This window comes from Heterodontus francisci, chromosome 16 (genome assembly GCF_036365525.1).
Source record: "Heterodontus francisci isolate sHetFra1 chromosome 16, sHetFra1.hap1, whole genome shotgun sequence".
NCBI lineage: Eukaryota > Metazoa > Chordata > Chondrichthyes > Heterodontiformes > Heterodontidae > Heterodontus > Heterodontus francisci.
Window position 1 is genome coordinate 29606410 of NC_090386.1, and position 25298 is coordinate 29631707.

General features: G+C 43.9%; 1 protein-coding gene across 2 annotated transcripts; it reads left to right on the forward strand.

Annotated features, from left to right (window-relative positions):
* Positions 1–2197: 2197 nt before the first annotated feature.
* ctsz (cathepsin Z) lies at positions 2198–24591 on the forward strand. 2 transcript variants are annotated; one of them, XM_068048062.1, is made up of 6 exons: positions 2198–2420; positions 17381–17544; positions 18092–18271; positions 19472–19622; positions 22889–23054; positions 24217–24591. In XM_068048062.1, exons 1-6 carry the CDS (start codon positions 2305–2307, stop codon positions 24328–24330), a joined length of 891 nt encoding a protein of 296 aa, XP_067904163.1. In that variant the 5' UTR covers positions 2198–2304; the 3' UTR covers positions 24331–24591. The 2 variants fall into 2 exon arrangements, with proteins under 2 accessions (XP_067904163.1, XP_067904164.1); XM_068048063.1 differs by lacking the exon at positions 2198–2420 and adding an exon at positions 2761–2967.
* The last annotated feature ends 707 nt before the right edge of the window (positions 24592–25298 follow it).

The following is a 25298-nucleotide window of genomic DNA, read 5'->3' on the forward strand; positions in this document are numbered from 1 at the left end:
GTGGGAGGGTGAGTTGTGAGGAGGATGCAGAAAGGCTTCAGGGTGATTTGGACAAGTTGAGTGAGTGGGCTAATGCATTGCAGATGCAGTATAATGTGGATAAATGTGAGGTTATCCATTTTGATAGCAAAAACAGGAAGGCAGATTATTATCTGAACCGCTATAAACTGAGGGAGGGGAATATGCAGCGAGACCTGGGTGTTCTCGTACACCAGTCGCTGAAGGTAAGCATGCAGGTGTAACAGGCGGTAAAAAAGGCAAATGGTATGTTGGCCTTCATAGCGAGAGGATTTGAGTACAGGAGCAGGGATGTCTTGCTGCAATTATACAGGGCCTTGGTGAGGCCACACCTGGAATATTGTGTGCAGTTTTGGTCTCCTTATCTGAGGAAGGATGTTCTTGCTATAGAGGGAGTGCAGCGAAGGTTTACCAGACTGATTCCTGGCATGGTGGGACTGACGTATGAGGAGAGATTGAGTCGCTTAGGATTATATTTGCTGGAGTTCAGAAGAGTGAGGGGGATCTCATAGAAACCTATAAAATTCTATCAGGACTTGACAGGGTAGATGCAGGAAGGATGTTCCCGATGGTGGGGGAGTCCAGAACCAGGGTCATATCTAAGGATAAGGGGTAAACCTTTCAGGACTGAGATGAGGAGAAATTTCTTCATCCAGAGAGTGGTGAACCTGTGGAATTCGCTACCACAAAAAGCAGTTGAGGCCAAAACATTGTATGTTTTCAAGGAGTTAGATAAAGCTCTTGGGTCTAAAGGGATCAAAGGGTAAGGGGCGAAAGTGGGAACAGGTTACTGAGTTGGATGATCAACCATGATCATAATGAATGGTGGAGCAGGCTCGAAGGGCCAAATGGCCTACTCCTGCTCCTATTTTCTATGTTTCTATGAATGTCAAGGGAAGATAGTTAGATTCTCTTGTTAGAGATGGTCATTGCCTGGCACTTGTGTGGTGCGAATGTTACTTGACACTTATCAGCCCAAGCCTGGATATTGTCCAGGTCTTGCTGCATCTAGACATTTGCTGCTTCAGTATCTGAGGAGTCATGAATGGTGCTGAACATTGTGCAATCATCAGCGAACATCCCCACTTTTGACCTTATGATGGAGGGAAGGTCATTGATGAAGCAGCTGAAGGTGGTTGGGCCTAGGACACTACCCTGAGGAACTCCTGCAGTGATGTCCTGGAACTGAGACGATTGACCTCCAACAACCACAACCATCTTCCTTTAGTTTTAGTTTAGTGATACAGCACTGAAACAGGCCCTTCGGCCCACTGAGTCTGTGCCAACCATCAACCACCCATTTATACTAATCCTACACTAATATTTGTGCTAGGTATGACTCCAACCAGTGGAGACTTTCCCCCCTGATTCCCATTGACTCCAGTTTTGCTAGGGCTCCTTGATGCCATACTCGGTCAAATGCTGCCTTGATGTCAAGGGCTGTCAGTCTCACCTCACCTCTTGAGTTCAACTCTTTTGTCCATGTTTGAACCAGGATGTCAGGAGCTGAATGGCCGTGGTGGAACCCACCAGCTGCCATGGTGGGATTTGAACTCGTGCCCCCAGGGCATTAGCCTGGGTTTTCCCTGGTTTACTAGGTTACCACTATATCACCGTCTACCCTATGCTAGACTCAGAGCTCACATGTAAACACCAGCCATGACTCAGCAGTATCACTCTGACCTCCGAAGCAGAGGGTTGTGGCTTCAAGTCCTGCTCCAGGACTGGAACACATATCCTAGGCTGAAACTCCAGTGCAGTTCTGGGGGTGGGGGCGAGTGCTGTATTATCAAAGCTGCTGTCTTTCCGCGGAGACATTAAACTGGAACCCCCTCTGCCCTCTCAGGTGGACAGTAAAAGGGCCTATGGCACTTCTGGAAGAGAAGGGGAGCTCTCCCAGTGTCCTGCTCAATATTTATCCGTCAAACACCACCACCAAAACTGATTACAGTATATGTTCATTCATCTCGCTGCGGGTAACGTGGCAGCCACCTTCCCCGAATTAAACTGCAAAAGTAAATTGTGAATCGCTTTGGGAGTTCGGTAAAGATGCTGAGTAATGCTAATTTTTTTTTCAAAAATACCCCTAACACGGAGCTGCCATTGAAATACAACTTTCTCACATGACATTGTGGGGGAGGGAGACGAAAAATCGTATAAGTTCCTTCTCCTCCCACTGAAAAAAAACCCACTTCTTTTCAAGGCGTGCTGTGTAATTGCTGCTTACAGTGACCTCGCCACCAGGGTATTGGGACCGACCAGAGTTGCTGAGCCTCCAGTTTCACCATGTTTCGCTCGCTGCTCGCCCTGTGTCTCCTAAACTGCGCTTTGGCCGCCCTGCACTTCAGGGGCAGTCAGCCCTGCCATAAGACAGTGCCTGGCAGAAAGTTTCAAGCGGTCAGGTAAGGAGGAGGAAGCTGGAGTCCCAGAATTAAAGTGGAACCTGTGCAGGGATTTAACGAGCTAATCTTTTGATAACCTTTGAATGTAATGCATAATCCAGCAGAAGCTGGGCTGGGTGGGGCAGTAACTCTCCCGATACCGGGAAAGGTGACAGTTCTGCTGCTATTTGACCCGTTCGTGTTCAGTTCCAATTTAAAGCGCGATTGATGGTTTAAAACAGAACATTTCCTGTTTATTTTAATCGGATTTTTTTTTGTTGGTGGGACATGGTTTCTGTTTGTATAAACATCCAGAGCGAAACCCGAATCTGGTACAGGCTATAGACGGAGCTGGCGTTGGCTGCTGCTTGTTGGAGGGCTCCAGGGTAGCAGCATACTTTATCTACCGGTTTCCAGCTCGTCGAGTTGGTGCGAGGACGATTCCCGGTGTATTGAGTCTGCGATTGTTCCCAAAAATGGCGATTGGCCAAGAAGTGGTGAAGGTTACGTACCCAGAAGAGGAGGGAGCAGGAACTTAGCCGAAGATGTTTGTACTGAACTGGATAAGGTCAGTGAGGATCCCGCACACTGTCCTGACTGGCCTCATCTGCTATTAGTTTTAGGCGCAGAGCCCAAATTCTGCCCTCTTTAACTCCCTAGCACCCGAACCTTGTACCTTCCCTCTCTGACCGTGACTTTGGTCAACTCCCCCTAACTCTTCTCCCCAACGCGTGGTCCATCTGCTCGGGAGGTTCGAGGTTGTTCAAAGTGCCATGAAAATGCAAAGTTGCTGTTGCAAATGTGTGCCAATAATGGACTGAATAGGTGATGCACAGTGGGTCAGAGAAGCAGATGAGGTAGTTGAATGGCCAGTGGTGGAGGTTCAGAATTGGATAGATAAGTGACCAATATCAGTGAACTGGAGAGTCTAATCTGGAGAAATTAAATACACTGGCTTGAATCAAAGTTAAAGTGTGAAGAGATGAAAGGCTAGAATGGTTATATTAATGTCATGTTCATGTAGTGCCTTTAATGTACAAAAACAACCCAAGATGTTTCACAGATAAGATAAATGAACACTAAGAACACATGAGGGAATTAGGTGACGTGACCAAAGAAATGGTTGAATGGATGAGTTTCATAAGATCTTTTAAAGGAAGGGAGAGAGAAAGTGAAGTAAAGTAGTTCAAGGAGGAAGTTTCAGAGAACAGGGTTGAGACAGCTGAAGGCTCAGGAGCTTCTGTAACAGATACCTAGCCTGGCCCTCATCTCAACTGCATATAGGGAGAAAGAGGTTGGCAAGGAGTCAGAGAAAGACTTTCAAACAAGGAAGACATCACTCAGCTTCCTGATCAATAAGTGAAAAATGACGGAGTAGAATTGAAGGGTGTTGCTCGAACTTTCTTTACTCATCCTTGGGATGTGATGTCGCTGGCTAGGCCAGCATTTATTGCCCATTCCCAGTTGCTCTTGAGAAGGTGGTGATGAGCTGCCTTCTTGAACCGCTGCAGTCCATGTGAGGTAGGTACACCCACAGTGCTGTTAGGAAGGGAGTTCCTGGATTGTAACCCAGTGACAATGAAGGAACAGTGATATAGTTCCAAATCAGGATGGTGTGTGACTTGGAGGGGAACTTGCAGGTGATGATGTTCCCATGTGTCTGCAGTTCTAGTCCTTCCAGGTGGTAGAGGTTGCGAGTTTGAACGGTGTTGTCAAAGGAGTCTTGGTGAGTTGCTGCAGTGCATCTTTTCGATGCCACTGTGCGCCAGTGGTGGATGGGGTGCCAATCAAGCGGGCTGCTTTGTCCTGGATGGTGTCGAGGTTTTTGAGCATTGTTGGAGCTGCACCCATCCAGGCATGTGGAGAGTATTCCATCACACTCCTGACTTGTGCCTTGTAGTTGGTGGACAGGCTTTGAGGAGTCAAGAGGTGAGTTACTCGCCTCAGGATTCCTAGCCTCTGACCTGCTCTTGTAGCTATTTATATGGCTACTCCAGTTCAGTTTCTGGTCAATGGTAGCCCCTAGGATGTTGATAGTGGGGGATTCAGCGATGGTAATGCCGTTGAATGTCAAGGGGAGATGGTTAGATTCTCTCTTGTTGGAGATGGTCATTGCCTGGCACTTGTGTGGCGCGAATGTCACTTGCCACTTATCAGCCCAAGCCTGGATATTGTCCAGGTCTTGCTGCATTTCTACACGGACTGTTTCAGTATCTGAGGAGTCACGAATGGTGCTGAACATTGTGCAATCATCAGCGAACATCCCCACTTCTGACCTTATGATTGAAGGAAGGTCATTGATGAAGCAGCTGAAGATGGTTGGGCCTAGGACACTACCCTGAGGTACTCCTGCAGTGATGTCCTGGAGCTCAGATGACTGACCTCCAACAACCACAACCATCTTCCTTTGCGCTAGCTATGAATCCAGCCAGCGGAGTGTTTTCTCCCTGATTCCCATTGCCCTCAGTTTTGCTAGGGCTCCTTGATGCCATACTCGGTCAAATGCTGCCTTGATGTCAAGGGCAGTCACTCTCACCTTACCTTGTAGCTAAAGTCCTTTATCCTTGGAACCATTCTGGTAAATCTCCTCTGCACCCTCTCAAGGACCATCACATCCTTCCTAAAATGTGGTGACCAGAACTGGATGCAATACTTTCGTGTGGCCTAACCAGGGCTTTCTAAAGGTTCAGCATAACCTCTCTGCTTTTGCACTCAATACTTCTGCTTATGAAGCCTAAGATCCCGTATGGTTTGCTAACTAGTTTCTCAATATGTCCTGCCACCTTCAAGTATCTGTGCACATGGACCCCAAGGTCCCCGCATACTCTTTAGAACTGTGTCATTAAGTCTATATTGTCTATCCCTTCAGCCAAGATGCATCACCTCACACTTCTCTGTTTAAATTCCATCTTCCACTTGTCTTTCCATTCTGCCAGCCTATCTATGTCCTGTTGCAATCAATTTGTATCATCCTTACTGTTTGCCACATCTCCAAGTTTGGTATCATCGGCAAATTTTGAAATTTTACTCTGTATTCCAAGATCCAAGTCATTTATTTATATCAAGAAAGCAGTGGTCCCAGCATTGACCCTTGGGGAACACCATTGTCTACCATCCTCCAGTCTGAAAAACAACCATTTACCATGACTTACTGTTTGCTGTCCTTAAGCCAATTTTTTATCAAGATGACACTGATCCTCATATACCAAGAGCCTCAATTTTGTTAACCAGCCTTTTATGTGGTACTTTGAGTTAAAATCCATGTAGACAACATCTACTGCATTCCCTTCATCAAAAAATTAACAAAGTGATTCTTGACAACGCAGCCGGTGGTGACATCATCCGACAGCGCCAACCTGTGCACATGCGCAAACGGGCTCCTGCTCTCTGCGGTGCGCTGCGTTCCGCATTGCCAGGATGGGTTGGTGCATGCGCAGATGACGTCATCACGTAAAATGCTAGGACTGGTACACGCATGCCCAGATGACGCCATCGCATAACGCGGGAGAGAGAGCAAGCAGAGAAGCGGGGTGAGAGCAGGGTGTGGGGGGGGGGGGGGGGGGTGGGGAGGTGAGCGGGGAGGGAGTGGCCGAAGACCTTGGTAGCGGCGGGTGCGCTCTCGTCCTGTCCCTCCCCCCGCCCGCTCTCCCTGGCCATTCCCCACCCCTCCACCCACCCGCTCTCCCCAGCCAGCCGATCTCTCCGGCCATTCTGTGCTGCCATGTATTCACGTTGCCTTTGTGTGATTATTTGAGCAGCGCCATCTTTAGTTCTGGCATCTGCTTGAACGTCACTGACTGTGACGTTTTAGTTGAACAGGCTGCATTTGGGCATGTGCCAGTGCAGCACCACCTAGTGGCTGCGTTGTCAGCAAACGCAGCCAACATTTAATTAGATTAGTCAAGCACGATCTGCCTTTTACAAATCTGTGCTGGCTCTCCTTAATTAACTCGAACCTCTCCAAGTGCCTGTTTTTTTTTTTATCCCACTGATTATTCTTTCCAAAATCTTAACCGCCACTGATGTAAACTGACCATAATATTGCCCATCTCTGTCCCTGCCCTAGCCAGTCAGTAGCTGAAACCCTCAGCCATTCTTTTGTTACCTCCAGTCACAGCTATTCCAATGCTCTCGTCGCCGACCTACTATCTTCTAACCTCCATAAACTTGAGCCACCCAAACTCTGCTGCCCATATCCTAATTCACAATGAGCTAGTTCACCCATCACCCCTCTGTTTGCTGACCTACATTGACTCCTGGGCCACCAATACCTCTTTTTTTTAAAACTTGAATCTTGGCATTAAAATCCCTCCATAACCTCAACCCTCCCTATCTCTGTAACCTCTTCCAACTCTACAAGATATCTGCACTCCTCCAACTCTGAACTCTTCTGCATCTCCCAATTATTTCACTTCACCATTGGTGGCTATGCCTTCAGCTGCCCAGCCCTAACCTCTGGAGTTCCTGCCTCAAAACATTCTGCTTCTCCATACCTTTTTAAGAAGCTCCTTAAAACTTACCTCTTAAACTGAACTTTGGGTCACATCTAATGTGTGGTTTAGCATCAATATTTGTCTGATTGTTCTCCTGTTGGACTTTTAGACATTTTTCTCTGTTAAAGGCCCTGTGTAAATTCAAGTTGTTGTCTGCCCATTCTATTGCAACAAATGTCACATGCAATTTAATGTGAAAAATATGAGGTTTATCATCAGACGAGACACAAGGATTCTGAGTGAAAACTCAGTGGGAAGAAGCTGAAGATACGTGGAGACCTAGGAGTTAAAATGCACAATTCCATGTAAGTGTGAGTACAGGCAGATAAAGTTGGCAGCGGTTAGGTCAGGGTTAGAGTACTGTGCACTATTTTTGGTGTCAAGTTATAGACAGGCCATTAAAATCACAGTTAGTGTACAGCACAGGATGATGCCTGAAATGGGAAACTACAGTTATGAGGAGAGACTTGAGATACTAGGACTATTTTCACTGGAACAGAGAAAACTAAAAGATTTAAAAGATTTTGATTTGATGGGGTGGAAAGGGATGGACTATTTCATCTAAGTAGTCAGTAATGGAGGACCACCAATTTAAAATGGTCACTGAGAGGGTAGAGAGAAGTAGGAGAAATCTCTTCATGCAGACTTGGCAAGACTGTGGAATACTTTGCCACAGGGAGAGGTTGAGGCAAAGACCTTGCATCTTGAGAACACTGACCCACCCCCCAGGATCCCCGCCTCGCAAACATTGACCCACCCCCTCCAGGGACACCCCCTACTCGCAAACACTGACCCGCCCCCGGGGACACCCCTGCAAACACTGACCCGCCCCCAAGGATACCCCTGCAAACACTGACCCGCCCCCAAGGATACCCCTGCAAACACTGACCTGCCCCTGGGGACACCCCTGCAAACACTGCTTTCTCTGTTCTTTCAGATCCTAGATCCCCTCTAGAGACCACAGCACCAAAATAGATTTTAATCACTGCTAGTTCCATAGCAAAAGCCCGTAGCAAGTCTGTGGGCAAGAGTAGGTGTAACATATGACTGCGTTTATTCGCCACTGACTGCAAAATCAGGGCCATTGTGTTTTTTATGCGTATATACAGCAACAGAAATTAATAGCTGATATTCAGTAAATTCAGAAATCTGTTGGTCTCAGATTGAATACTTGTTCCAGATGGGTGGTTGCCAAGAAAACAGGAGAGCCAGGTATGATTATAGAAAACTAAATCCCACAGGACAATGAGTTGTTTACCTAGAGCTGTGCACATTGAGGAAATGTTAGAAACACCACGAAAGGGAATAAGAGGAAAGCTGTAGGGATCAATGAAGTGTGGAGAGACCATACGAGATGAATGGTAAGGAGGTTTTGGCTGGTGCCGAGGATCCTGTCAGTAGTATTTGGCTTGGACTGTTGCTACCTGCTCTTTGTTCTCAATCTCAGCTTGGTTTGATGCCTGGGCCATGAGGGTGAACTTTCTTGAGGATTCTCCCACTCCACTGCTGTAACATCGGTAGGAACCCCAACCAGTCAGCAGGACAAGTCACGAGGAAATTCACTCCAGTGTTTCTGTAGTGTGAATGATGCCCGCTTCATTATCCAAATCTGCCATCATAAGAGCTTTGCAATTTTACTCTCCATATTGAATTCAGTGCAATCTCTGCAAATCAACAGAAAAATTGGGTATGTGAACATTGGGCTTCAGGACGGCTTGAGAAAAGAGAAGAGGGAAGCAGCACAGAGGGTCATGTAGTTTGTAGATGGAGTGAGGGACAGATTTGTGGTGCAAAAGACTATATATCATTTCTCACCAGGGATAGGCACCGACATGTTGCACTATGGACATTTGACAAAATTATTGACTTAGCCATGGACATGGGGGCAATTAATCTGTATATGAAGTATAAGCCAACCTAATGCCATCAAAACACAGTCTGATTTAAAACACATTTCTCCCTATAAATTAGCTAAGCATACAAACATCAATGGAGAGCAGCTGTATTAGCTAGCCAGCAAGCAAAATTAGTATGCAGTGCCAACGTGAATTACTTTCGTTGACAGAATAAAGCTAGCTATGTCATTTCACGGGACAGTAGATGGACCTTATCGGATGACCTCTGTAGATTCACACTGTGTCAGGAGTGCAAATTCATTCAATAAACCACGAAACTCAAGGAGAGGATGGTTATTGAGGTTAAACCGTAGAAAAATCAGCAATAGGAAGATGGAGCATTTCTCACACTGCTGTTGTCACAAGACAATTTAACCCATGATGGTCTCTGTTTGCAACTTCTCCACCTGCTTGTAATAAGTGTCTGAAGACAGGGCAGCCAACAAAAGGGCAGTGATCTCCAAATCAGGATAATTTTATAGGATGAAGCAGATAGTACTTCAGAAGAGTCATGTAAAACAGATAAGCAAAGTGGGACAGGAAGGGACAGAGAGATTAACGGTAGGTGGCCAAGACTAGTTTATTCATCTTGACAGGTCCTGGATTCTAAAATACAGAAACAACAGAATCTCTCATGGACAAAATGTCATTTACTCAACAAAGCTAGTGACAATATTAGATAAACACAATTACAAATAAAGAGCGCCCTTCAGTTCCTCCAATAAAGCGATTTGCTTAAATTCACTTATGTTTATATCTCAGTTTATCGCTGTTGATTCCGATTCAGCTCTGACAAGATAATTATTAACATAAAAGTTTTTCTGCAAACAGTTGAGCGGTTGTTACTGCATGTATTATTCAGTTACAAAATGTTTAGTCACAATCTATAAGATTGTACTCCAGACTAACCAATTTATGTCCAAGACAAATCTCTTATCTGTTAGTAAGAGTGCACTTTCAACGTAATGTAATTAAATGATAGATAAGTTTCAAATGACATTGGCCACTAGGTTATTTGCACTCAAACTGGATAGTAAATGATGCACATTGTAGTTACCGATCTTTGACATACTTGTAAAACTTAACGTTTAATCCAATTCGTAGCAAAAATATCAGTTAATGACTGTTTCTAACATGGTCATTGAAACATAATTTTTTATGATGTCTTCCGCAACAGTTTTTGAAACTGAAAATGCAGCATGGATATTGTTAAGGAATTGTAGACAATTCATCATAGATTAAGGTTTATTGAAGCTATTCATTACATTGTATTTACTAACTATTGTACGTGGGTCAGGAGCATCCTGTTTTTGCCAATATCACTTAGCCCCATTACACTGTACTCTTGTATTCATGAGGACCTTACAATGCTGACTTCTGGAGATCCCTTGGATTTTTTTGCCTGTTTTCCCCTCAGTACGAGTTCTGGAACAATGTGATTCCAAATGGATAGCAGCGGAATTGCGACATTTATAAAGAAGTAAAAGTCCAGCAACTTTCAGCATGCCACTGATCTTGTGTTCCTAGTGAAAGTAATGTATGCCAGAGCATAGAAATCAAGACATTCCTCAAGTGACTTTTACTATTTTAAAATAAGTTTACATAACTAGCAGCTAGGTTATTTTAAAACACGAGGTTAAGGGCTTGGAGCAGGGGTGTCCAACCTTATGCGTGGTGGGGGGGGCACATTACAATTTTTGTCTTTTATAGGGGGCTGGTCAGATAATTTGGGAAAGATAAAGACATTAAAAATGTATCTTCCTATTAATCATAACAAATGTGCATTTTTGTGAAGAAGCTTTAAACGAGAAGACTAATTTATTTACTACTTTCTCATAACTATATTGGATACTGATTTAGTGAGATACCTGGCATTTCTTTTGATTGCACAGTAGTCAATATCTGTTGCACGCTAGTTGTAGCGATGCAGAGTATATATGTCCATCTGTCAGGAGTGATCTAGATCATGCTCGCTCGCTCTCCCTCCTGTGTGTGTGTGTGTGTGTGTGTGTCTCTCCCCCACAACTCCCTCCCTCTCTCTCCGTGTCCCCCTCTCTCTCTGTCCCCCTCTCTGTCTTCCCCCCCCCCCCCCTCTCTGTCCTCCTCTCTCTCTCTCTCTCTCTCTCTCTCTCTCTGTCAGTTGCTGAGAGTGGGAACTGTCAATAAAACAGCTTCGTGGTTGGCCAATTTAAAAAAAAAATCACAACTGTCAGTTTAGCAGCTGACAGGAGCTGAGAGCAGGAACAGTGCTTCTGAACTTTGGACAGCTTCATAGTTTTCTGGTGGGCTTTTAAAAAAAAAAAATGAATCCCACTGGAAATCCACAAAGCTGTCTGAAGTGCACTTGAGCCGTGCTGGGACCAGTGTTCTGGTGAGTTGTATAACTAGGGCAGTAGAGAGGGCTTTAAACTAAATAGTGGGGTGAGGAATCGAGTGAGGGAAGATGTAATAATTTAAAGAGAGAGGAGAAGGCAAGAGAACAAGATAGCAATAAGGATAATGATAATCAGAGTGTGACAGAAAGGGACAGTGCATATAAACTCACGAGTGAGCTAGCAGATAAGACTAGAGGTTGTGAACTCAGAGTGGGGGGCGGGTTTAGGAGAGGTGAGATTTAGAAATCCAAAGAGAAAGGCCAAGGCATTGGAACAGTACAGGAGTAGAGAAGCAGAATGGGACAGGAACGGACAGAGTTAAACAGAAATTGTACATCAGCAAATAAGGTAATTGAAGGGAACAGAAACAAAAAAATGAAATTAAAGGTTCTATATCTAAATGCACAAAGCATCTGCAATTAGATGAACGAGTGGCACAAATAGAGGTACATGATTCAGATCTAATCGTCATTACGGAGACATGGTTACATGGTGTTCAAGGTTGGGAAATAAATATTCCAGGGTACACAATATTTCAGAAAGACAGACAGAATAGCAAAGGAGGAGGGGCAGCACTGATGGTGAAGGATGACATAAGGACATTAGTGAGAAAAGATCTGGCCTCAGAAGATCATGAAGTAGAAACAGTATGGGTGGAAATAAGGAATAGCAAGAATCAGAAAACACTGGTGGGAGTAGTTTATAGGTGCCCTAACAATAGTTATACCGTTGGACAGAGTATTAAACAAGAGATTATTGGAGCTTATAACAAAGGCAATGTAATAATTGTGGGGGAGTTTAATCTTCATATAGACTGGGACAATGAAATTGGCAGGAGTGGTTTAGAAGATGAGATTGTAGAATGTGTTCGGGACAGTTTCTTGGAGCAATACTTTGTGGAGCCAACTAGGGATAAAGCTATCTTAGATCTAGTATTGTGTAATGAAGCAGGGTTAATAAGCAATGTCATAGTAAAAGATCCACTGGGGAACAGTTATCAGAATAGATGCTCCAATCACAAACAAGAGTCTTAAACTTAAAGTCAATTATGCAGGCATGAGGAGAGAGCAAGGGAGAACGAAAACACAGTGTTTAAAATTCAACCCTGTTATAATAAGACCAGGTGACGGCTGAAAGGGAACCCTAGAGCTCTTTCTCACCTGCTCCAATACAATCCACAAAGAGATGTGGTCAAACTAGTTAGTCACATAACTAACCTGCTTGGCAGTCTGGGTTTTTTCCTGAATTGTACAGTTTGTATTGAGACTCTGCAGAAAGCTATTTGCTCCTGGATTGAAAAGACCTCTCCTGGCTGGCTCGCCCACCACAGCCTCTCCTGTCTGCTCCCATCTCTTTCTCACGGAACTCCAAAACCCACTGAAGACACATGAACCCTTAGAGAGAAAAATCTCTTACAGTGTACAAGGTTTAAGAAGAATACTGGGCCCCAACGAAAAGCAAGATCTACCTACAATCAAGGACTCTATAGCGAACTCAAAGCACAGTAACAAAAAACCCTCTTCAGGGATTGCCTCAAACTTTTCCACTTTATTTTTCTTCTGCTCTTTTTGTCCCTACCTGAATGTGTGTATCGCGTATGCATACTAGTGTGGATGCATCATGTATCTGTAGGCGTTAACCGAATTAAAGTTTAAGTTTAATAAATTTCAACTTTTCTTCTTTAAACCTAAGAAAGCTTGTTTGTGCTGGTTTCTTTGCCTTGTAATTGGAAAGCGGTGAACGAGGATTCACCAATGGGGAGCTAAAAACACGGTGTGTTTAAAATTAAATCCTGTTACAGTAAGACCAGGTGAAGGCTGAAAGGGAACCCTTGACCTCTTTCTCACCTGGTCGTTACAATTGTATTAAATTAAAAGAAAAAGCTTACAATGTTATAAAAAAAAAAGAGTAGCAAGTCTGAGGATTGGGAGTGTTTTAGAAACCAGCAAAGGGCCACCAAAAAGTTGGTAAAAAGGAAAAAATAGAATGAGTGAGTAAATTAGCCAGTAATATAAAAACAGATAGTAAAAGCTTTTATAGGTATATCAAAAGGGAGAGAGTAGCTAAAGTAAATGTTGTTCCCCTGGAAGCAGAGACAGGAGAAATTATCATGGGGAATGAGGAAATAGCAGAGGCATTGAACAAATATTTTGTGTCTGTCTTCAGGAGTAGAAAACACAAGTTCCATACCAGAAATAGACAGTAACCCCCCCCCCCCCCCCCCAGGGGCTAAAAAGAGTGAGGAAATTAAGGAAATTCATATCAGCAGAGAAAAAATATTGAAGAAACCTGAAGGACTAAAATCTGACAAAACTCCAGGACCTGATGGCCTACATCCTAGGGTTCTAAACGAGGTAGCTGTAGATATAGTCGATGCACCAGCTATGATTTTCCAAAATTCCTTAGATTCGGGAATGGTCCCATCAGATTGGAAGTTTGCAAATATTACACCGCTTTTCAAGAACGGAGGGAGAGAATTTGGGCAGCACAGTGGCGCAGTGGTTAGCACCGCGGCCTCACAGCTCCAGCGACCCAGGTTCAGTTCTGGGTACTGCCTGTGTGGAGTTTGCAAGTTCTCCCTGTGACTGCGTGGGTTTCCGCCGGGTGCTCCGGTTTCTTCCCAGAACCAAAGACTTGCAGGTTGATAGGTAAATTGGCTGTTGTAAATTGCCCCGAGTGTAGGTAGGTGGTAGGAGAATAGTGGGGATGTGGTAGGCAATATGGATTAATGTAGGATAAGTGTAAAAAAATGGGTGGTTGTTGGTCGGCACAGACTCAGTGGGCTGAAGGGCCTGTTTCAGTGCTGTATCTCTTTAAAAAAAAAAACAGGGAACTACAGGCCACTTAGCCTAACATCAGTCATTGGGAAAATGCTGGAATCTGCTATGAAGGAAGTCTTAATAATGCACTTAGAAAAGCACAGTATGATAAGAACAAGTCAACAATGGTTTTACTAAAGGGAAATCCTATTTGACAAATTTAGTATTAGAGAGTTTTTTGAGGATGTAACTAGTAGGGTAGATAAAAGGGAACCAGTAGATGTAGTATACCTGGATTTGATAAAGTGCCACACAGAGGTTAATTGGCAAGATAAGGGCCTGTGAAGTTGGGGGGGGTAATATATTAACATGGATAGATGATTGGTCAAGAGACAGGAAGCAATGAGTGGGCAGAAATGGGGCATTTTGAAGTTGGCAGGCAGTAAATAGATCAGTGCTGGGGCCTCAGCTATTTACAATCTATATCAATGACTTGGATGAAGAGAATGAGAGCAATGTATCTAAGTTTGCTGATGATACAAAGGTAGGTGGAAAGGTAAGCTGTAGGGAGGACACAGAGGCTGCAAAGAGATATAGGCAGGTTAAGTGAGTGGGCAACAAGATGGCAGATGGAGTATAATGTAGGGAAGTGTGAAGTTATTCACTTTGGTTGTAAGAATAAAAAAAGCAGAATATTTTTTAAAAGGTGTGCAACTTGTAAGTGTTGATGTTGAGAGATACTTGGATGTGCTAGTACAAGGAACGCAGCAAGTTAACCTGCAGCTACAACATGCAATTGGGAAGGCAAATGGCATGTTGGCCTTTATTGCAAGGGGATAGAAGTACAGGAATAAAGAAGTATTGCTCCATTTGTACAGGGTTTTTGTGAGACAACATCTGGATACTGTGCAGTTTTGGTCTCCACATTTAAGAAAGAATATACTGGCATTGGAGGCAGTGCAGTAAAGGGCCATCAGTTTGCTTCCTGGGATGAGAGAGTTGTCCTATGATGAGAGACTAAGTAAATTGGGCCTGTGTTTTCTGGAGTTTAGAAGAATGAAATGTGATCTCATTGAAACATATAGGATTCTAAAGGGGCTGGATAGGGTAGACACTGAGATTATTTCTGCTGGTCTGGAAATCTAAAACACGGAGGTACAGTCTCAGGATAAGGGGCAGATCATTTAGGACTGAGATAAGGAGAAATTACTTCACTCAAAGGGTTGTGAATCGTTGGAATTCTCTACCCCAGGGCTTATTCCTTTCAAAACAGTGGATGTGCTTACCACTTCAGTGAGTGTTTTACCTTTTCTTGTGATCGTAAAAGAATCAATCGGACATGTTTTCTTGAGTTTAAACACGAAAAAGGTGAGTTTGTTGTATTAAAAAAATCGAAACCCGATCTAGATAAAATAATAAAACTATGCTACACTTTCACTCACACAAGAATCACACACAAAAATAGAGTATAGAGTGATAGGAATAGCCTGGTTTGGATTAGAGTTCAGAACAAGTAAAAATAATATACAGTCTGTGGGGTCAGGTAATTCCGTTGCCTTTCGGCTGAAATTGTGATCTTGAAGTCTCTGGCTGGTCGAAGTGCACTTTGGCTGGCCCACCTGGTTCAGGTTTCTCTTGGAGACAGAGTTGTAAGTGGCTTTCCTCCTCCGGGTCTCTGTCTGTAGTAATGATGTTCCACAGTCACAGACAGGTTTCAAACTTGCGATATTATCTGGAGAAAGAAGGAGACACACACACACACAGCCCCCACTGGGGTCTTGTCTGGTTAGCACTTGAAGTTTGTCTGCTTCAAAGTCTCAGGAGCTTGTTCTTTTGCAAAAGACTGCTAATTTTACCACAGATAGGGATGTAGTCACATGGTTGCCCATTGGCCTCGTTTGCAATTTAATGAGATCCGAGACTATATATTTTCAATCTCTCTCGGGTCTCATTGTTTCAATGTTCACTGTTAATGTTCCAAGATGGCTTTGAATGTTTTGCCATTAGAAGTGAAGTTGTTAGCTGATTCCAAATTCATGAGGCATTGTTCTGGATGGAACCTTGTTAGACATGCGTCTCCAATTCGATGTCCTGGAATGTGAGGTATTTCAATTCAAATTATGGTGGCCATCTAGGTTGTCAGCTTTTTAAAAGTTAACTGTAGGATCCCAGCTGTTTTTTAAAAGTTTAATGTAGGTTTCCAACTGATGAATTAAAAATCTTCATTTGGTATAGCATGTTTTCTTGACACTATCGGTATAAGTGACCATGAAGCTTTTGGATTGTCATAAAAACCCAACTTGATCACTAATGGCATCGGGAAGGAAACCTGCCGTCCTTACCTGGTCTGATCTCTATATTGCTCTCTGAAGTGGCCCGGCAAGCCACTGAGTTGTATCAAACTGCTTCAAAAAACACTCACCACCACCTTCTCAGGCCAGCTAGGGATAGGCAATAAATACCATCCTTGCCAGCAATGCCATCAGTAGGTAAAGGTACTTGTGAGGGGAGTGATGTTGGGATGGATGGGAAGTACTCAGCAGAGAGACCCAGGGATTGGTGCTGGGGTGTCTATGGTTTCTAATCTACATTGGTTTTATGAGCCATTAATGTAAACTGGTCACATTTGCTGATACTATATTACTGGGCAATCAAGTTGAAGGAAATAGTCAAACTCCTACAAAAGTAGTTGGGTACTATGCTCAGTTTCTAATGCTAAGATACAAGATAAACACTCAAGCTTTGTTGGCAATGCAGAGAAGAGTCACAAGGCATCAAAGGATTGAGTAATGACGGAAGACTAGAAAAAACAGTGCACTTTCATCTTGAAATGAGGTGACCAAGATGAGGAAGTGTATAAGATATTGTTGGTATCAGATTGCGGTTAAAAACCCAGCTGGTTGACTAATGTTCCTTTAGGGAAGGAAACCTGTCATCTTTGTACTGTCTGGACTAGATGTGACTCCAGTCTTAGAAATTGTGGTTGACTCTTAACAATGGGGAGCTGTCAAACCCAACTCAGGCTATGGGTTGCATGTAAGCACCTCCCAGCAAAGCTCACAGGATTGCAGTCAGGAGTGGAAGCTTTGGCTGATTATCAGTATCTTAGCTCAGGGCCCCCAAGGCCATTGTAACACTTCCATCAGCTGAGATCAAACCCAGTACAAAACCAGGCAGTGCCCAATGAACCTCTGGAGAATCTTAAGCTATGTGAAAGAGCAGACAGTAGAACTATTGACTTGAAAATCTAAGTCTGTTCAACCTCTGCTCTCTGAGCACCATTTTCCACACATTCCTTGGTGTCTCAAGATAATGTGAGAAATTTGTTTTACTGTGGCAAAAATGACTCAGAGTTTCACAAAAAAAACTCCCATTTGTTGCTGTGTGTTTTCTAGTTTAACGCTGTTGGATAAACTCAGACACTCTTGAAATTTGTGTTTCACTTGTTCTTTTCCCCAGGTCTTACCCTCGGCCCCATGAATATCTTCCCATTGCTGCTTTGCCAAAGACATGGGACTGGCGCAATGTGAATGGCACTAACTTTGTCAGCACCACCAGGAACCAACACATCCCCCAGTACTGCGGATCATGCTGGGCCCACGGGAGCACCAGTGCTCTGGCAGGTATGACCTGATAGGTACATTAGGTGGCTCCTGCACAACTGTAGCCTAGCAAGAGTCATCGGCACCAGGACAAAACTAGAAAGAGACTTTTTTTGTGAGGCACCGTGCAGAGAAAGCTGCCAGTCCCAGCTTCCTACAGGGAGAAGTTACTAATGGATCAAATTTAGCCACGTGCGAGAATGCAATTAGAATTATTAATTCTTTTACCTTCTGTGGCACATACCAGCCACTTGTACCATGTTCCAGCCAAGCACACCCAGGGATTGAATAGAGAGGAAAGCTCCCTCTGTGCAGTCCTGAACACAGAAGAGTGTCTTTGAGCGAGGTTGCCAATTTTTGCTGAAATAGGATAGCTCGACACTGCCAAACTCATTTCACACATTTGCCTCATAGCCGTCAGGTAGAACCCAGACACAGAGGTGAAAGTCCAGTGTGATACCCCACTGCACCTCCCAATCGCCAAGATGGCAAGTTATGGTCCCCAAGGTTGCACCAGTTCCGCCACCCAAATTGTGACTGTCTAACAAATGGTTCCTTTTTTTCCCAGATCGGATCAATATCAAACGGAAAGGTGCCTGGCCATCTGCTTACTTGTCTGTGCAGCATATCATTGACTGCGCTGATGCAGGCTCCTGTGAGGGCGGAGATCACACAGGGGTGTGGGAATATGCAAATACGCATGGCATTCCAGACGAGACCTGCAATAACTATCAGGCCAAGGACCAAGGTAAAGTTCTCTGTGCTGCGTCCTTCACCCTGTATGACACCAGTAAGTAAAGGCCTGCTCAGGTTGGGAAAAAGAACCCAACCCGAACCCGACCGATCCACAGCGGACCTGAGCCCGACCCGGCCCAAGTCCTTCCAATTTCGCCCTGAGCCCGACGCGACCTGAGCCCGCCCGACCCTCCTTTTACTTACCTTCCAACTGGGAAGCTCCACAAAACTGCAGCACATGCGTGATGATGTCATAGTGACATCACTCCCTCACTGTACAGACTCCGTTTCATCCCAGACTGCCAGCTCAAGTAAGTTTTTATTTTTAATACTTACCAGTAGAGTACTTAGCGTGTGCGTCTGGCCCAACCCGAGCCGCACCCGACACGTCGTCGGGTTCGGTAGCAGGCCTTTACCAGTAAGGTACAGATTAAATTTACTAGCTCACTTTTTATTTATTTAGAGATACAGCACTGAAACAGGCCCTTCAGCCCACCGAGTCTGTGTCAACCATCAACCACCCATTTATACTAATCCTTCACTCCTACCACATCCCCACCTTCCCTATATTCCCCTACCACCTACCTATACTAGGGGCAATTTATAATGGCCAATTTACCTATCAACCTGCACGTCTTTGGCTGTGGGTGGAAACCAGAACACCCGGCGAAAACCCACGCGGTCACAGGGAGAACTTGCAAACTCCACACAGGCAGTACCCAGAATTGAACCTGGGTCGCTGGAGCTGTGAGGTTGCGGTGCTAACCACTGCGCCACTTCTACTTCAAGTATTTGCATAGAGCTACATAGAATTTACAGCACAGAAACAGAGAAGACTGAAAGGTGACCTGATAGAACTCTTTAAGATGACGAAAGGGTTTGATCAGGTTGATGTAGAAAAGATAGTTCCACTTGTGGGAAAAGACCAAAACTAAATATATAAAATAAATAATAAATTCAGTAGAAGATTCAGAAGAAATTTATTTACCCAGAAACAGAGCATTCGACCCGACTACCCTATGCTGGCGTTTATGCTTCTCACGAGCCTCCTACCACCCCTCTTCATCGTTGCTGATTGGCCGTTTCTAAAACTGGAGACAACTAACATAAGTGTAACATCAAAGAATCCCACTTTGCAGAGCAGCAGAAACAAGCAGCATCTAAATAATCGATCCCAGTTTGATTCTTGCCTGTGTTATCTTCCCGTCTTTAGACTGTTTGCCATTTAACCAATGCGGTACCTGCACGACCTTTAATGTCTGCCACGTGATCAAGAATTACACACTATGGAAGGTTGGTGACTATGGCAGCATAAGTGGGCGAGAGAAGATGATGGCAGAGATCTATGCCAACGGTCCAATCAGGTACAGTATTTGATCAGGTCCATTCCTTCTGCAATGTTCTTGTCGGAATAGTATAAAATGGGAGACATACTGAGCATATTAGCAGATGTAAAGGAATGTTGAGTACAACAATCACTGGTCCATGTGCGGGAGACAGCGCAAGGAGTTTTCAACCAGGCATTTACACTCATTTTGAGTAGACGAGAGCTGCCATTCTTCATGTGTGGGCATTGATGTTGAGAGTTGCCAGGCTATTCACCCATGAAGGACTGAACCGAGCCTTATCCTGGCCTCGTTCAATTTCTGCCCACATGCAGTTTTCACCAACTGGGAGAAAAAAACAGGTGAGTTTTTTTTTAAAGATCCTTCTCTAATCTAGGAACACTGAGACCAATGACAGTGCTTTACCACTACATTGGTTAAGCTCAGCTAACTCAGCATGGATCAGAGATGGATCTTGCTTCACCTGACCGTTTGACTACCATCCCATCCAACCCAGCTATCTTTGAATATTTTTACTACTTTCTCAGCTATTAAACTACCCAATCAGATATCTAAATAGTATAGAAATTTACAGCACGGAAGGAGGCCATTCAGCCTATCATGTCTGCGCCAGCTGACAAGTAGCCATCCAGCCAATCCCACTTTCCAGCTATTGGTCCATATCCTTATAGGTTACAGTACTTCAAGTGCATATCCATGTACTTTTTAAATGTTATGAGGGTTTCTGTCTCTGCCATACTTTCAGGCAGCGAGTTCCTGATACTCACCACCCTCTGGGTGAAAATATTTCCCATAGAATCCCTTCTAAACCACCTCCTCTAAATCTATGCCTCTAATTATGGACCCCTCAACCAATGGGAATAGGGCTTTCCTATCCACTTTATCTTGACCCATCATGATTTTATATACTTCAATCAGGTCTTCCCTCAGCCTCCTTCATTCCAAAGAAAGCAACACTAGCCTATTCAGTCATTCCTCATAACTAAAATTCTCCAGTCCAGGCAACATCCTCAAACCTCCTTGCAGTACTCCAGCTGTGGCCTAACTAGTCTTTTATACAGTTCCAGCAAAACCTCCCAGCTGTTGTATTCTGAGCCTTGGCTAATAAAGACAAGTATCCCGTATTCCTTCTTGACCACCTTACCTACCCGTCCAGTCATTTTCAGGGATCTGTGGATATGCACTTCATGGTTGCTCTTTTCCTCCACGCTTTTCAGTATTTATTGTGTATTCCCTTGTCTTGTTAGCCTTCCCAAAATGAAATGCGTCACACTTCTCCAGATTGAACTCCATTTGCCATTATACCGCTCACCTGACTAGTCCATTTATATCTTGCTGCAGTCTACAGCTTTCTTCTTCATTATCAACCACACGGCCAATTTTTGTATTGTTTGCAAACTTCTTAATCATGCCACCTACATTCAATTTGAAATCATTGATATATATACCACAAAAAGCAAAGGACCTAGTACTGAGCCCTGCTGAACCCCACTGGAAGCAGCCTTCCAGTCATAAAAAAACAACCATTACCCTTTGCTTCCTGCCTCTGAGCCAATTTTGGATCCAACTAGCCACTTTACCTCGAATCCCATGGGCTTTTACTGTCGTGACCAATCTGCCTTACGTTGACAGTGTCATATGCTTAAAGGAGAGGTACATTCTGTCAAATTGTTCCATATCCTGCATGTTTTAAAAGCAAATGGCTGTACATGTATAGCTGTGTTTCGGGCTGTTTTGTGATGTTAGAGCTTGTGGTTACAGGCTGCCTGGGAACAGACATTTTGTCTAGAACTTTACTGTGACACCACAAATGGAATAAGTTACACACAATCCACTAACTCACATGGACAATGAAGAACTGGTGAAACTCTGAGCCCACACCTCAAGCAGCACCTACAAGGCAGATCCAAAGCATGATACAGCACTGAAGGAGGCTATTCGACCCTTGTGCCTATGCTGGCTCTAGTAGAGCTATCCACTATTCCTACTCCCTCCCTCTTTCCCCATAAGCCTGCAATTTTTAACCCTTCAAGTATTTATTCAATTTCCTTTTGAAAGTTACTATTGAATCATCTTCTACCACCCTTTCAGGCAGTGCATTCCGTATCACAACAGTTGCTGTGTTTTTTTAAAAAAAAAGTGTTTCCTCACGACCCCTTTGGGTCTTTTGCCAATCAACTTCAATGTGTCCTTTGACCCTTTCACCACTGGAAACAGAGTAAATAAGGAGAAGCTATCAAAATAGTCTCTCAAATTCCCTCTTAACCATGTCTGCTCGAAGGGGAATAAACCCGACTTCTCCAGTCTCTCCACATAATTGAAGTCCTTCATCCCTGATCATTTTAGTAAAGCTCCTCATACAAAATAAAGGATACAATTCTAAAAAAGGGGTACAGGAACAGAGGGACCTGGCCGTATATGTGCACAAATCATTGAAGGTGGCAGGATAGGTTAAGAAAGCGGTTAATAAAGCATATGAGATCCTAGGCTTTATAAATAAAGGAATAGAGTACAAAATCAAGGAAATTATGAACCTTTTATAAAACACTGGTTCAGCCTCAACTGGAGTATTGCGTCCAATTATGGGCATTACACTTTAGGAAGAACGTGCAGGCATTGGAGACGGTGCAGAAAATATTTATGAGAATGGTTCCGGGTTATGTGGACAGATTAGCGAAGCTGGGACTGTTCTCTTTAGAGAAGACCAAGAGGATATTTACTAGAGGTGCTCAAAACCATGAGGGGCCTGGACAGAGTAGATAGGGATTTAAAGTGATTGGCAAAAGAACCAGAGGCAACATGAGGAAAAACTTTTTTTATGCAGCAGGTGGTTAGGATCGGAAATGCACTGCCTGAAAGCATGGTGGAGGCAGATTCAATTGCGGCTTTCAAAAGGGAATTGGATGACTATCTGAAGAGAAAAGATTTGCAGGGCTATGGGGGAAAAGGCGGGGGAAGTGGGGCTGGCTGAGTAGCTTTCGCAGAGTGCTAGCACAGACATGACAGGCCAAATGGCCGCCTCGTGTGCTGTAACCAGTCTATGATTTTCAATGAGTACAGCACTGAAGTGTCAACAAAGATGTGCTCGTGTCTGGAATGTGGCTATAACCCACAACCAATTGACACAGGGCTAGAGTCCTACCTCTGATCCAAGGCTAATATATTCAAGGGCCTTGTAACCTGCTGCTCGATATGTGTAGTGCTTGATCCTTTACTTGTTTAAAAGTTGACGCTCCATCTCAGACTTGGTTGTTTGGTGAATGCTTTCATTTGATTCCTCGTAGTTGTGGCATTATGGCTACCGAAAAGCTGGACGCCTACTCTGGAGGAGTGTATATGGAGTACCACACAGAATCTTCCATAAACCATATAGTGTCAGTGGCAGGCTGGGGCGTAGACGAACATGGAGTTGAATACTGGATTGTGCGCAACTCTTGGGGTGAACCATGGGTAAGTGCTGACCAGATTCATCATTGTATTCCCAGGCCATTCACCTTTGAGCTTTGTTGGTTTAGTCTATCTACTGAGGCCATAAAGCCACATTAAGAACCAATCTGTGACCATTCATTCTCTTTGGGTTAATTTGAATCCAAGGTGGCATGCCTGGTGATGGAAGATTGAGCTCTTTGGGAAGGCTTCATTTTCAGATATGAGCCAGACAGGTCTGTAGTACTCCAGGACAGTGTTAAAGGATTAACCAGCCAGACTGGCTCTTTAATGGGATATAGATGCCATCACTGGAGCTGGGATTCTTCCCACTCAGCTCCAGATATAAATAACTAATTCATTGGCTTTCAGGGTTAATGTCCTAGCTAGATAAATGGCAAGAAGCTTATCAGGGCTGTGTTGTTTTCACTGAGCAAGTTGCTGCAGACTCTCTCCATATAATTGACTGAGGGGAAGAAGGTGGGTCCCCAAGCCTCGATTCTTGCCACCCTATCCCTGGGACTTGAGTGGGATGCATCCCTCCAGGGAATGTGTGCACATTCCATATCGTTCCTTCGTGCCTGCTCTGCCATTCAATTAAATCATTACTGATCTGTACTTCAACTCCACTTAGCAGCCTTTCTTCTGTATCCCTTGATGCCCTTGCCTAAAGAAAAACTCAGTCTCAGTGTTGAAAAGTTTGTTGTCCCCAGTATCTGCAGGCCTTTCAGGGATTGAGTTCCAGATTTCTACGACTGTGTGGGGAAAAAGTGCTTCCTGATTTCACTCCTGAATGACCGAGCTCTAATTTTAAGATTATGGAAATGGTTTCTCCGTACCAAACCTGTTGAATACCTTTATCATTTTCAACACCTCAATCAGATCTCCCCTCAAACTTCAAAACTCAAGGAAATACAAGCCAAGTCGAAGCAACCTTGGCCCATAATTTCGTCCTCTACCAGTAAAGATTTCTCAATAGCTTGGCTTGAAGACGGTTGAGCACAGTGATGGATTTCTACAGGGGCCTGCCTCCAGCTATTAAAGAAAACGCTTCCATAGCCAGCTGAGGATTAAGGGAGGCTTCCTGTAAAATCTTATATGCTTTGTAAATGTAACTCTTTCATGGAGGGATTCTGCCTGCCGCCCTCAGCTGTGACCAGATTAAATCTGTGTGTTATTGTTTCAGGGGGAATATGGCTGGCTGCGAATCGTCACCAGTGCCTACAAGGGAGGAAAAGGAAACTTCTACAATCTGGCAATAGAGGCCGACTGCGCCTACGGGGACCCTATGCTGCAGTAGTGTGTTGGTTTGACTGCAAGGCTACTCTTCATAGGAATGGAACTTTTATATATTTTTTTAAGTGGTAATCTGAAATGTAAAGCACAGAGGTATAAAAATTATTTTATATTTTATGCTTCAGGACATGAGAGAACTGAATTGAGTGAAGTGATTTATTTTAGAACACAGGTGGAACCGTGCATAGGGAAACAGAAGAGAGAATGATTTTTGGGTCAAAGAGGCTAAAACCACAATATGAATTAAAAAGCCGTTTGAAAATCACAGGTGTGTTTTTTTGGACCCATGTCCATCTTACTTGCATTGAAGCTCAATGCCTTGTAGATTACACAAATACTATTCCCTCACAGTCCTCCCAGTGCAGAACTATTAAATTGAAAAATCTCTGCATATAGCTATGTGAGTAAAAGGATATCAGACCAACCTTATCATCTTTTACTAAAATGTATCCATGAGGAAAATAGTTCAGGATTTATGTCTAGCATGTTTATGCACACCCTGAATTGGTTTGCTCCAAACTATCCAATGTAAACTCAACCCAAAGATAGTGATTGTTAGCCCCAATCAAAGCAGGACCACAGTACAACGATGAGTGAAGTTCAACTTAACCATTACTTACCAGAGACAACACAGACTGTGTCGGCGGAAAGATGTATCTCTGACAGAACCTGATTATAAACTGGAATTGCAATAATGCAGCAGTGCAATCGAAAGCTGAAGTGATTCTTTGCAGCAAGTTCTATATCATTAGAAGCACATCAGTAACCTAATTGTAAAATACACAACATGCCACCGCAGTAGCTGGGCTTCACTCAGTTAAAACCCTAACTAAACCTGGAATTGCATCTGGTTTTACTGATTTAAGTCTATAGTTAGCATATCACTGGTAGGTCTCCAGTATCAAGGTTGGCCTTTAATGATCATACAGCCTATCTCTGAGTAGCAGGCTATTGTGGTGCCAGCTGTTGCTG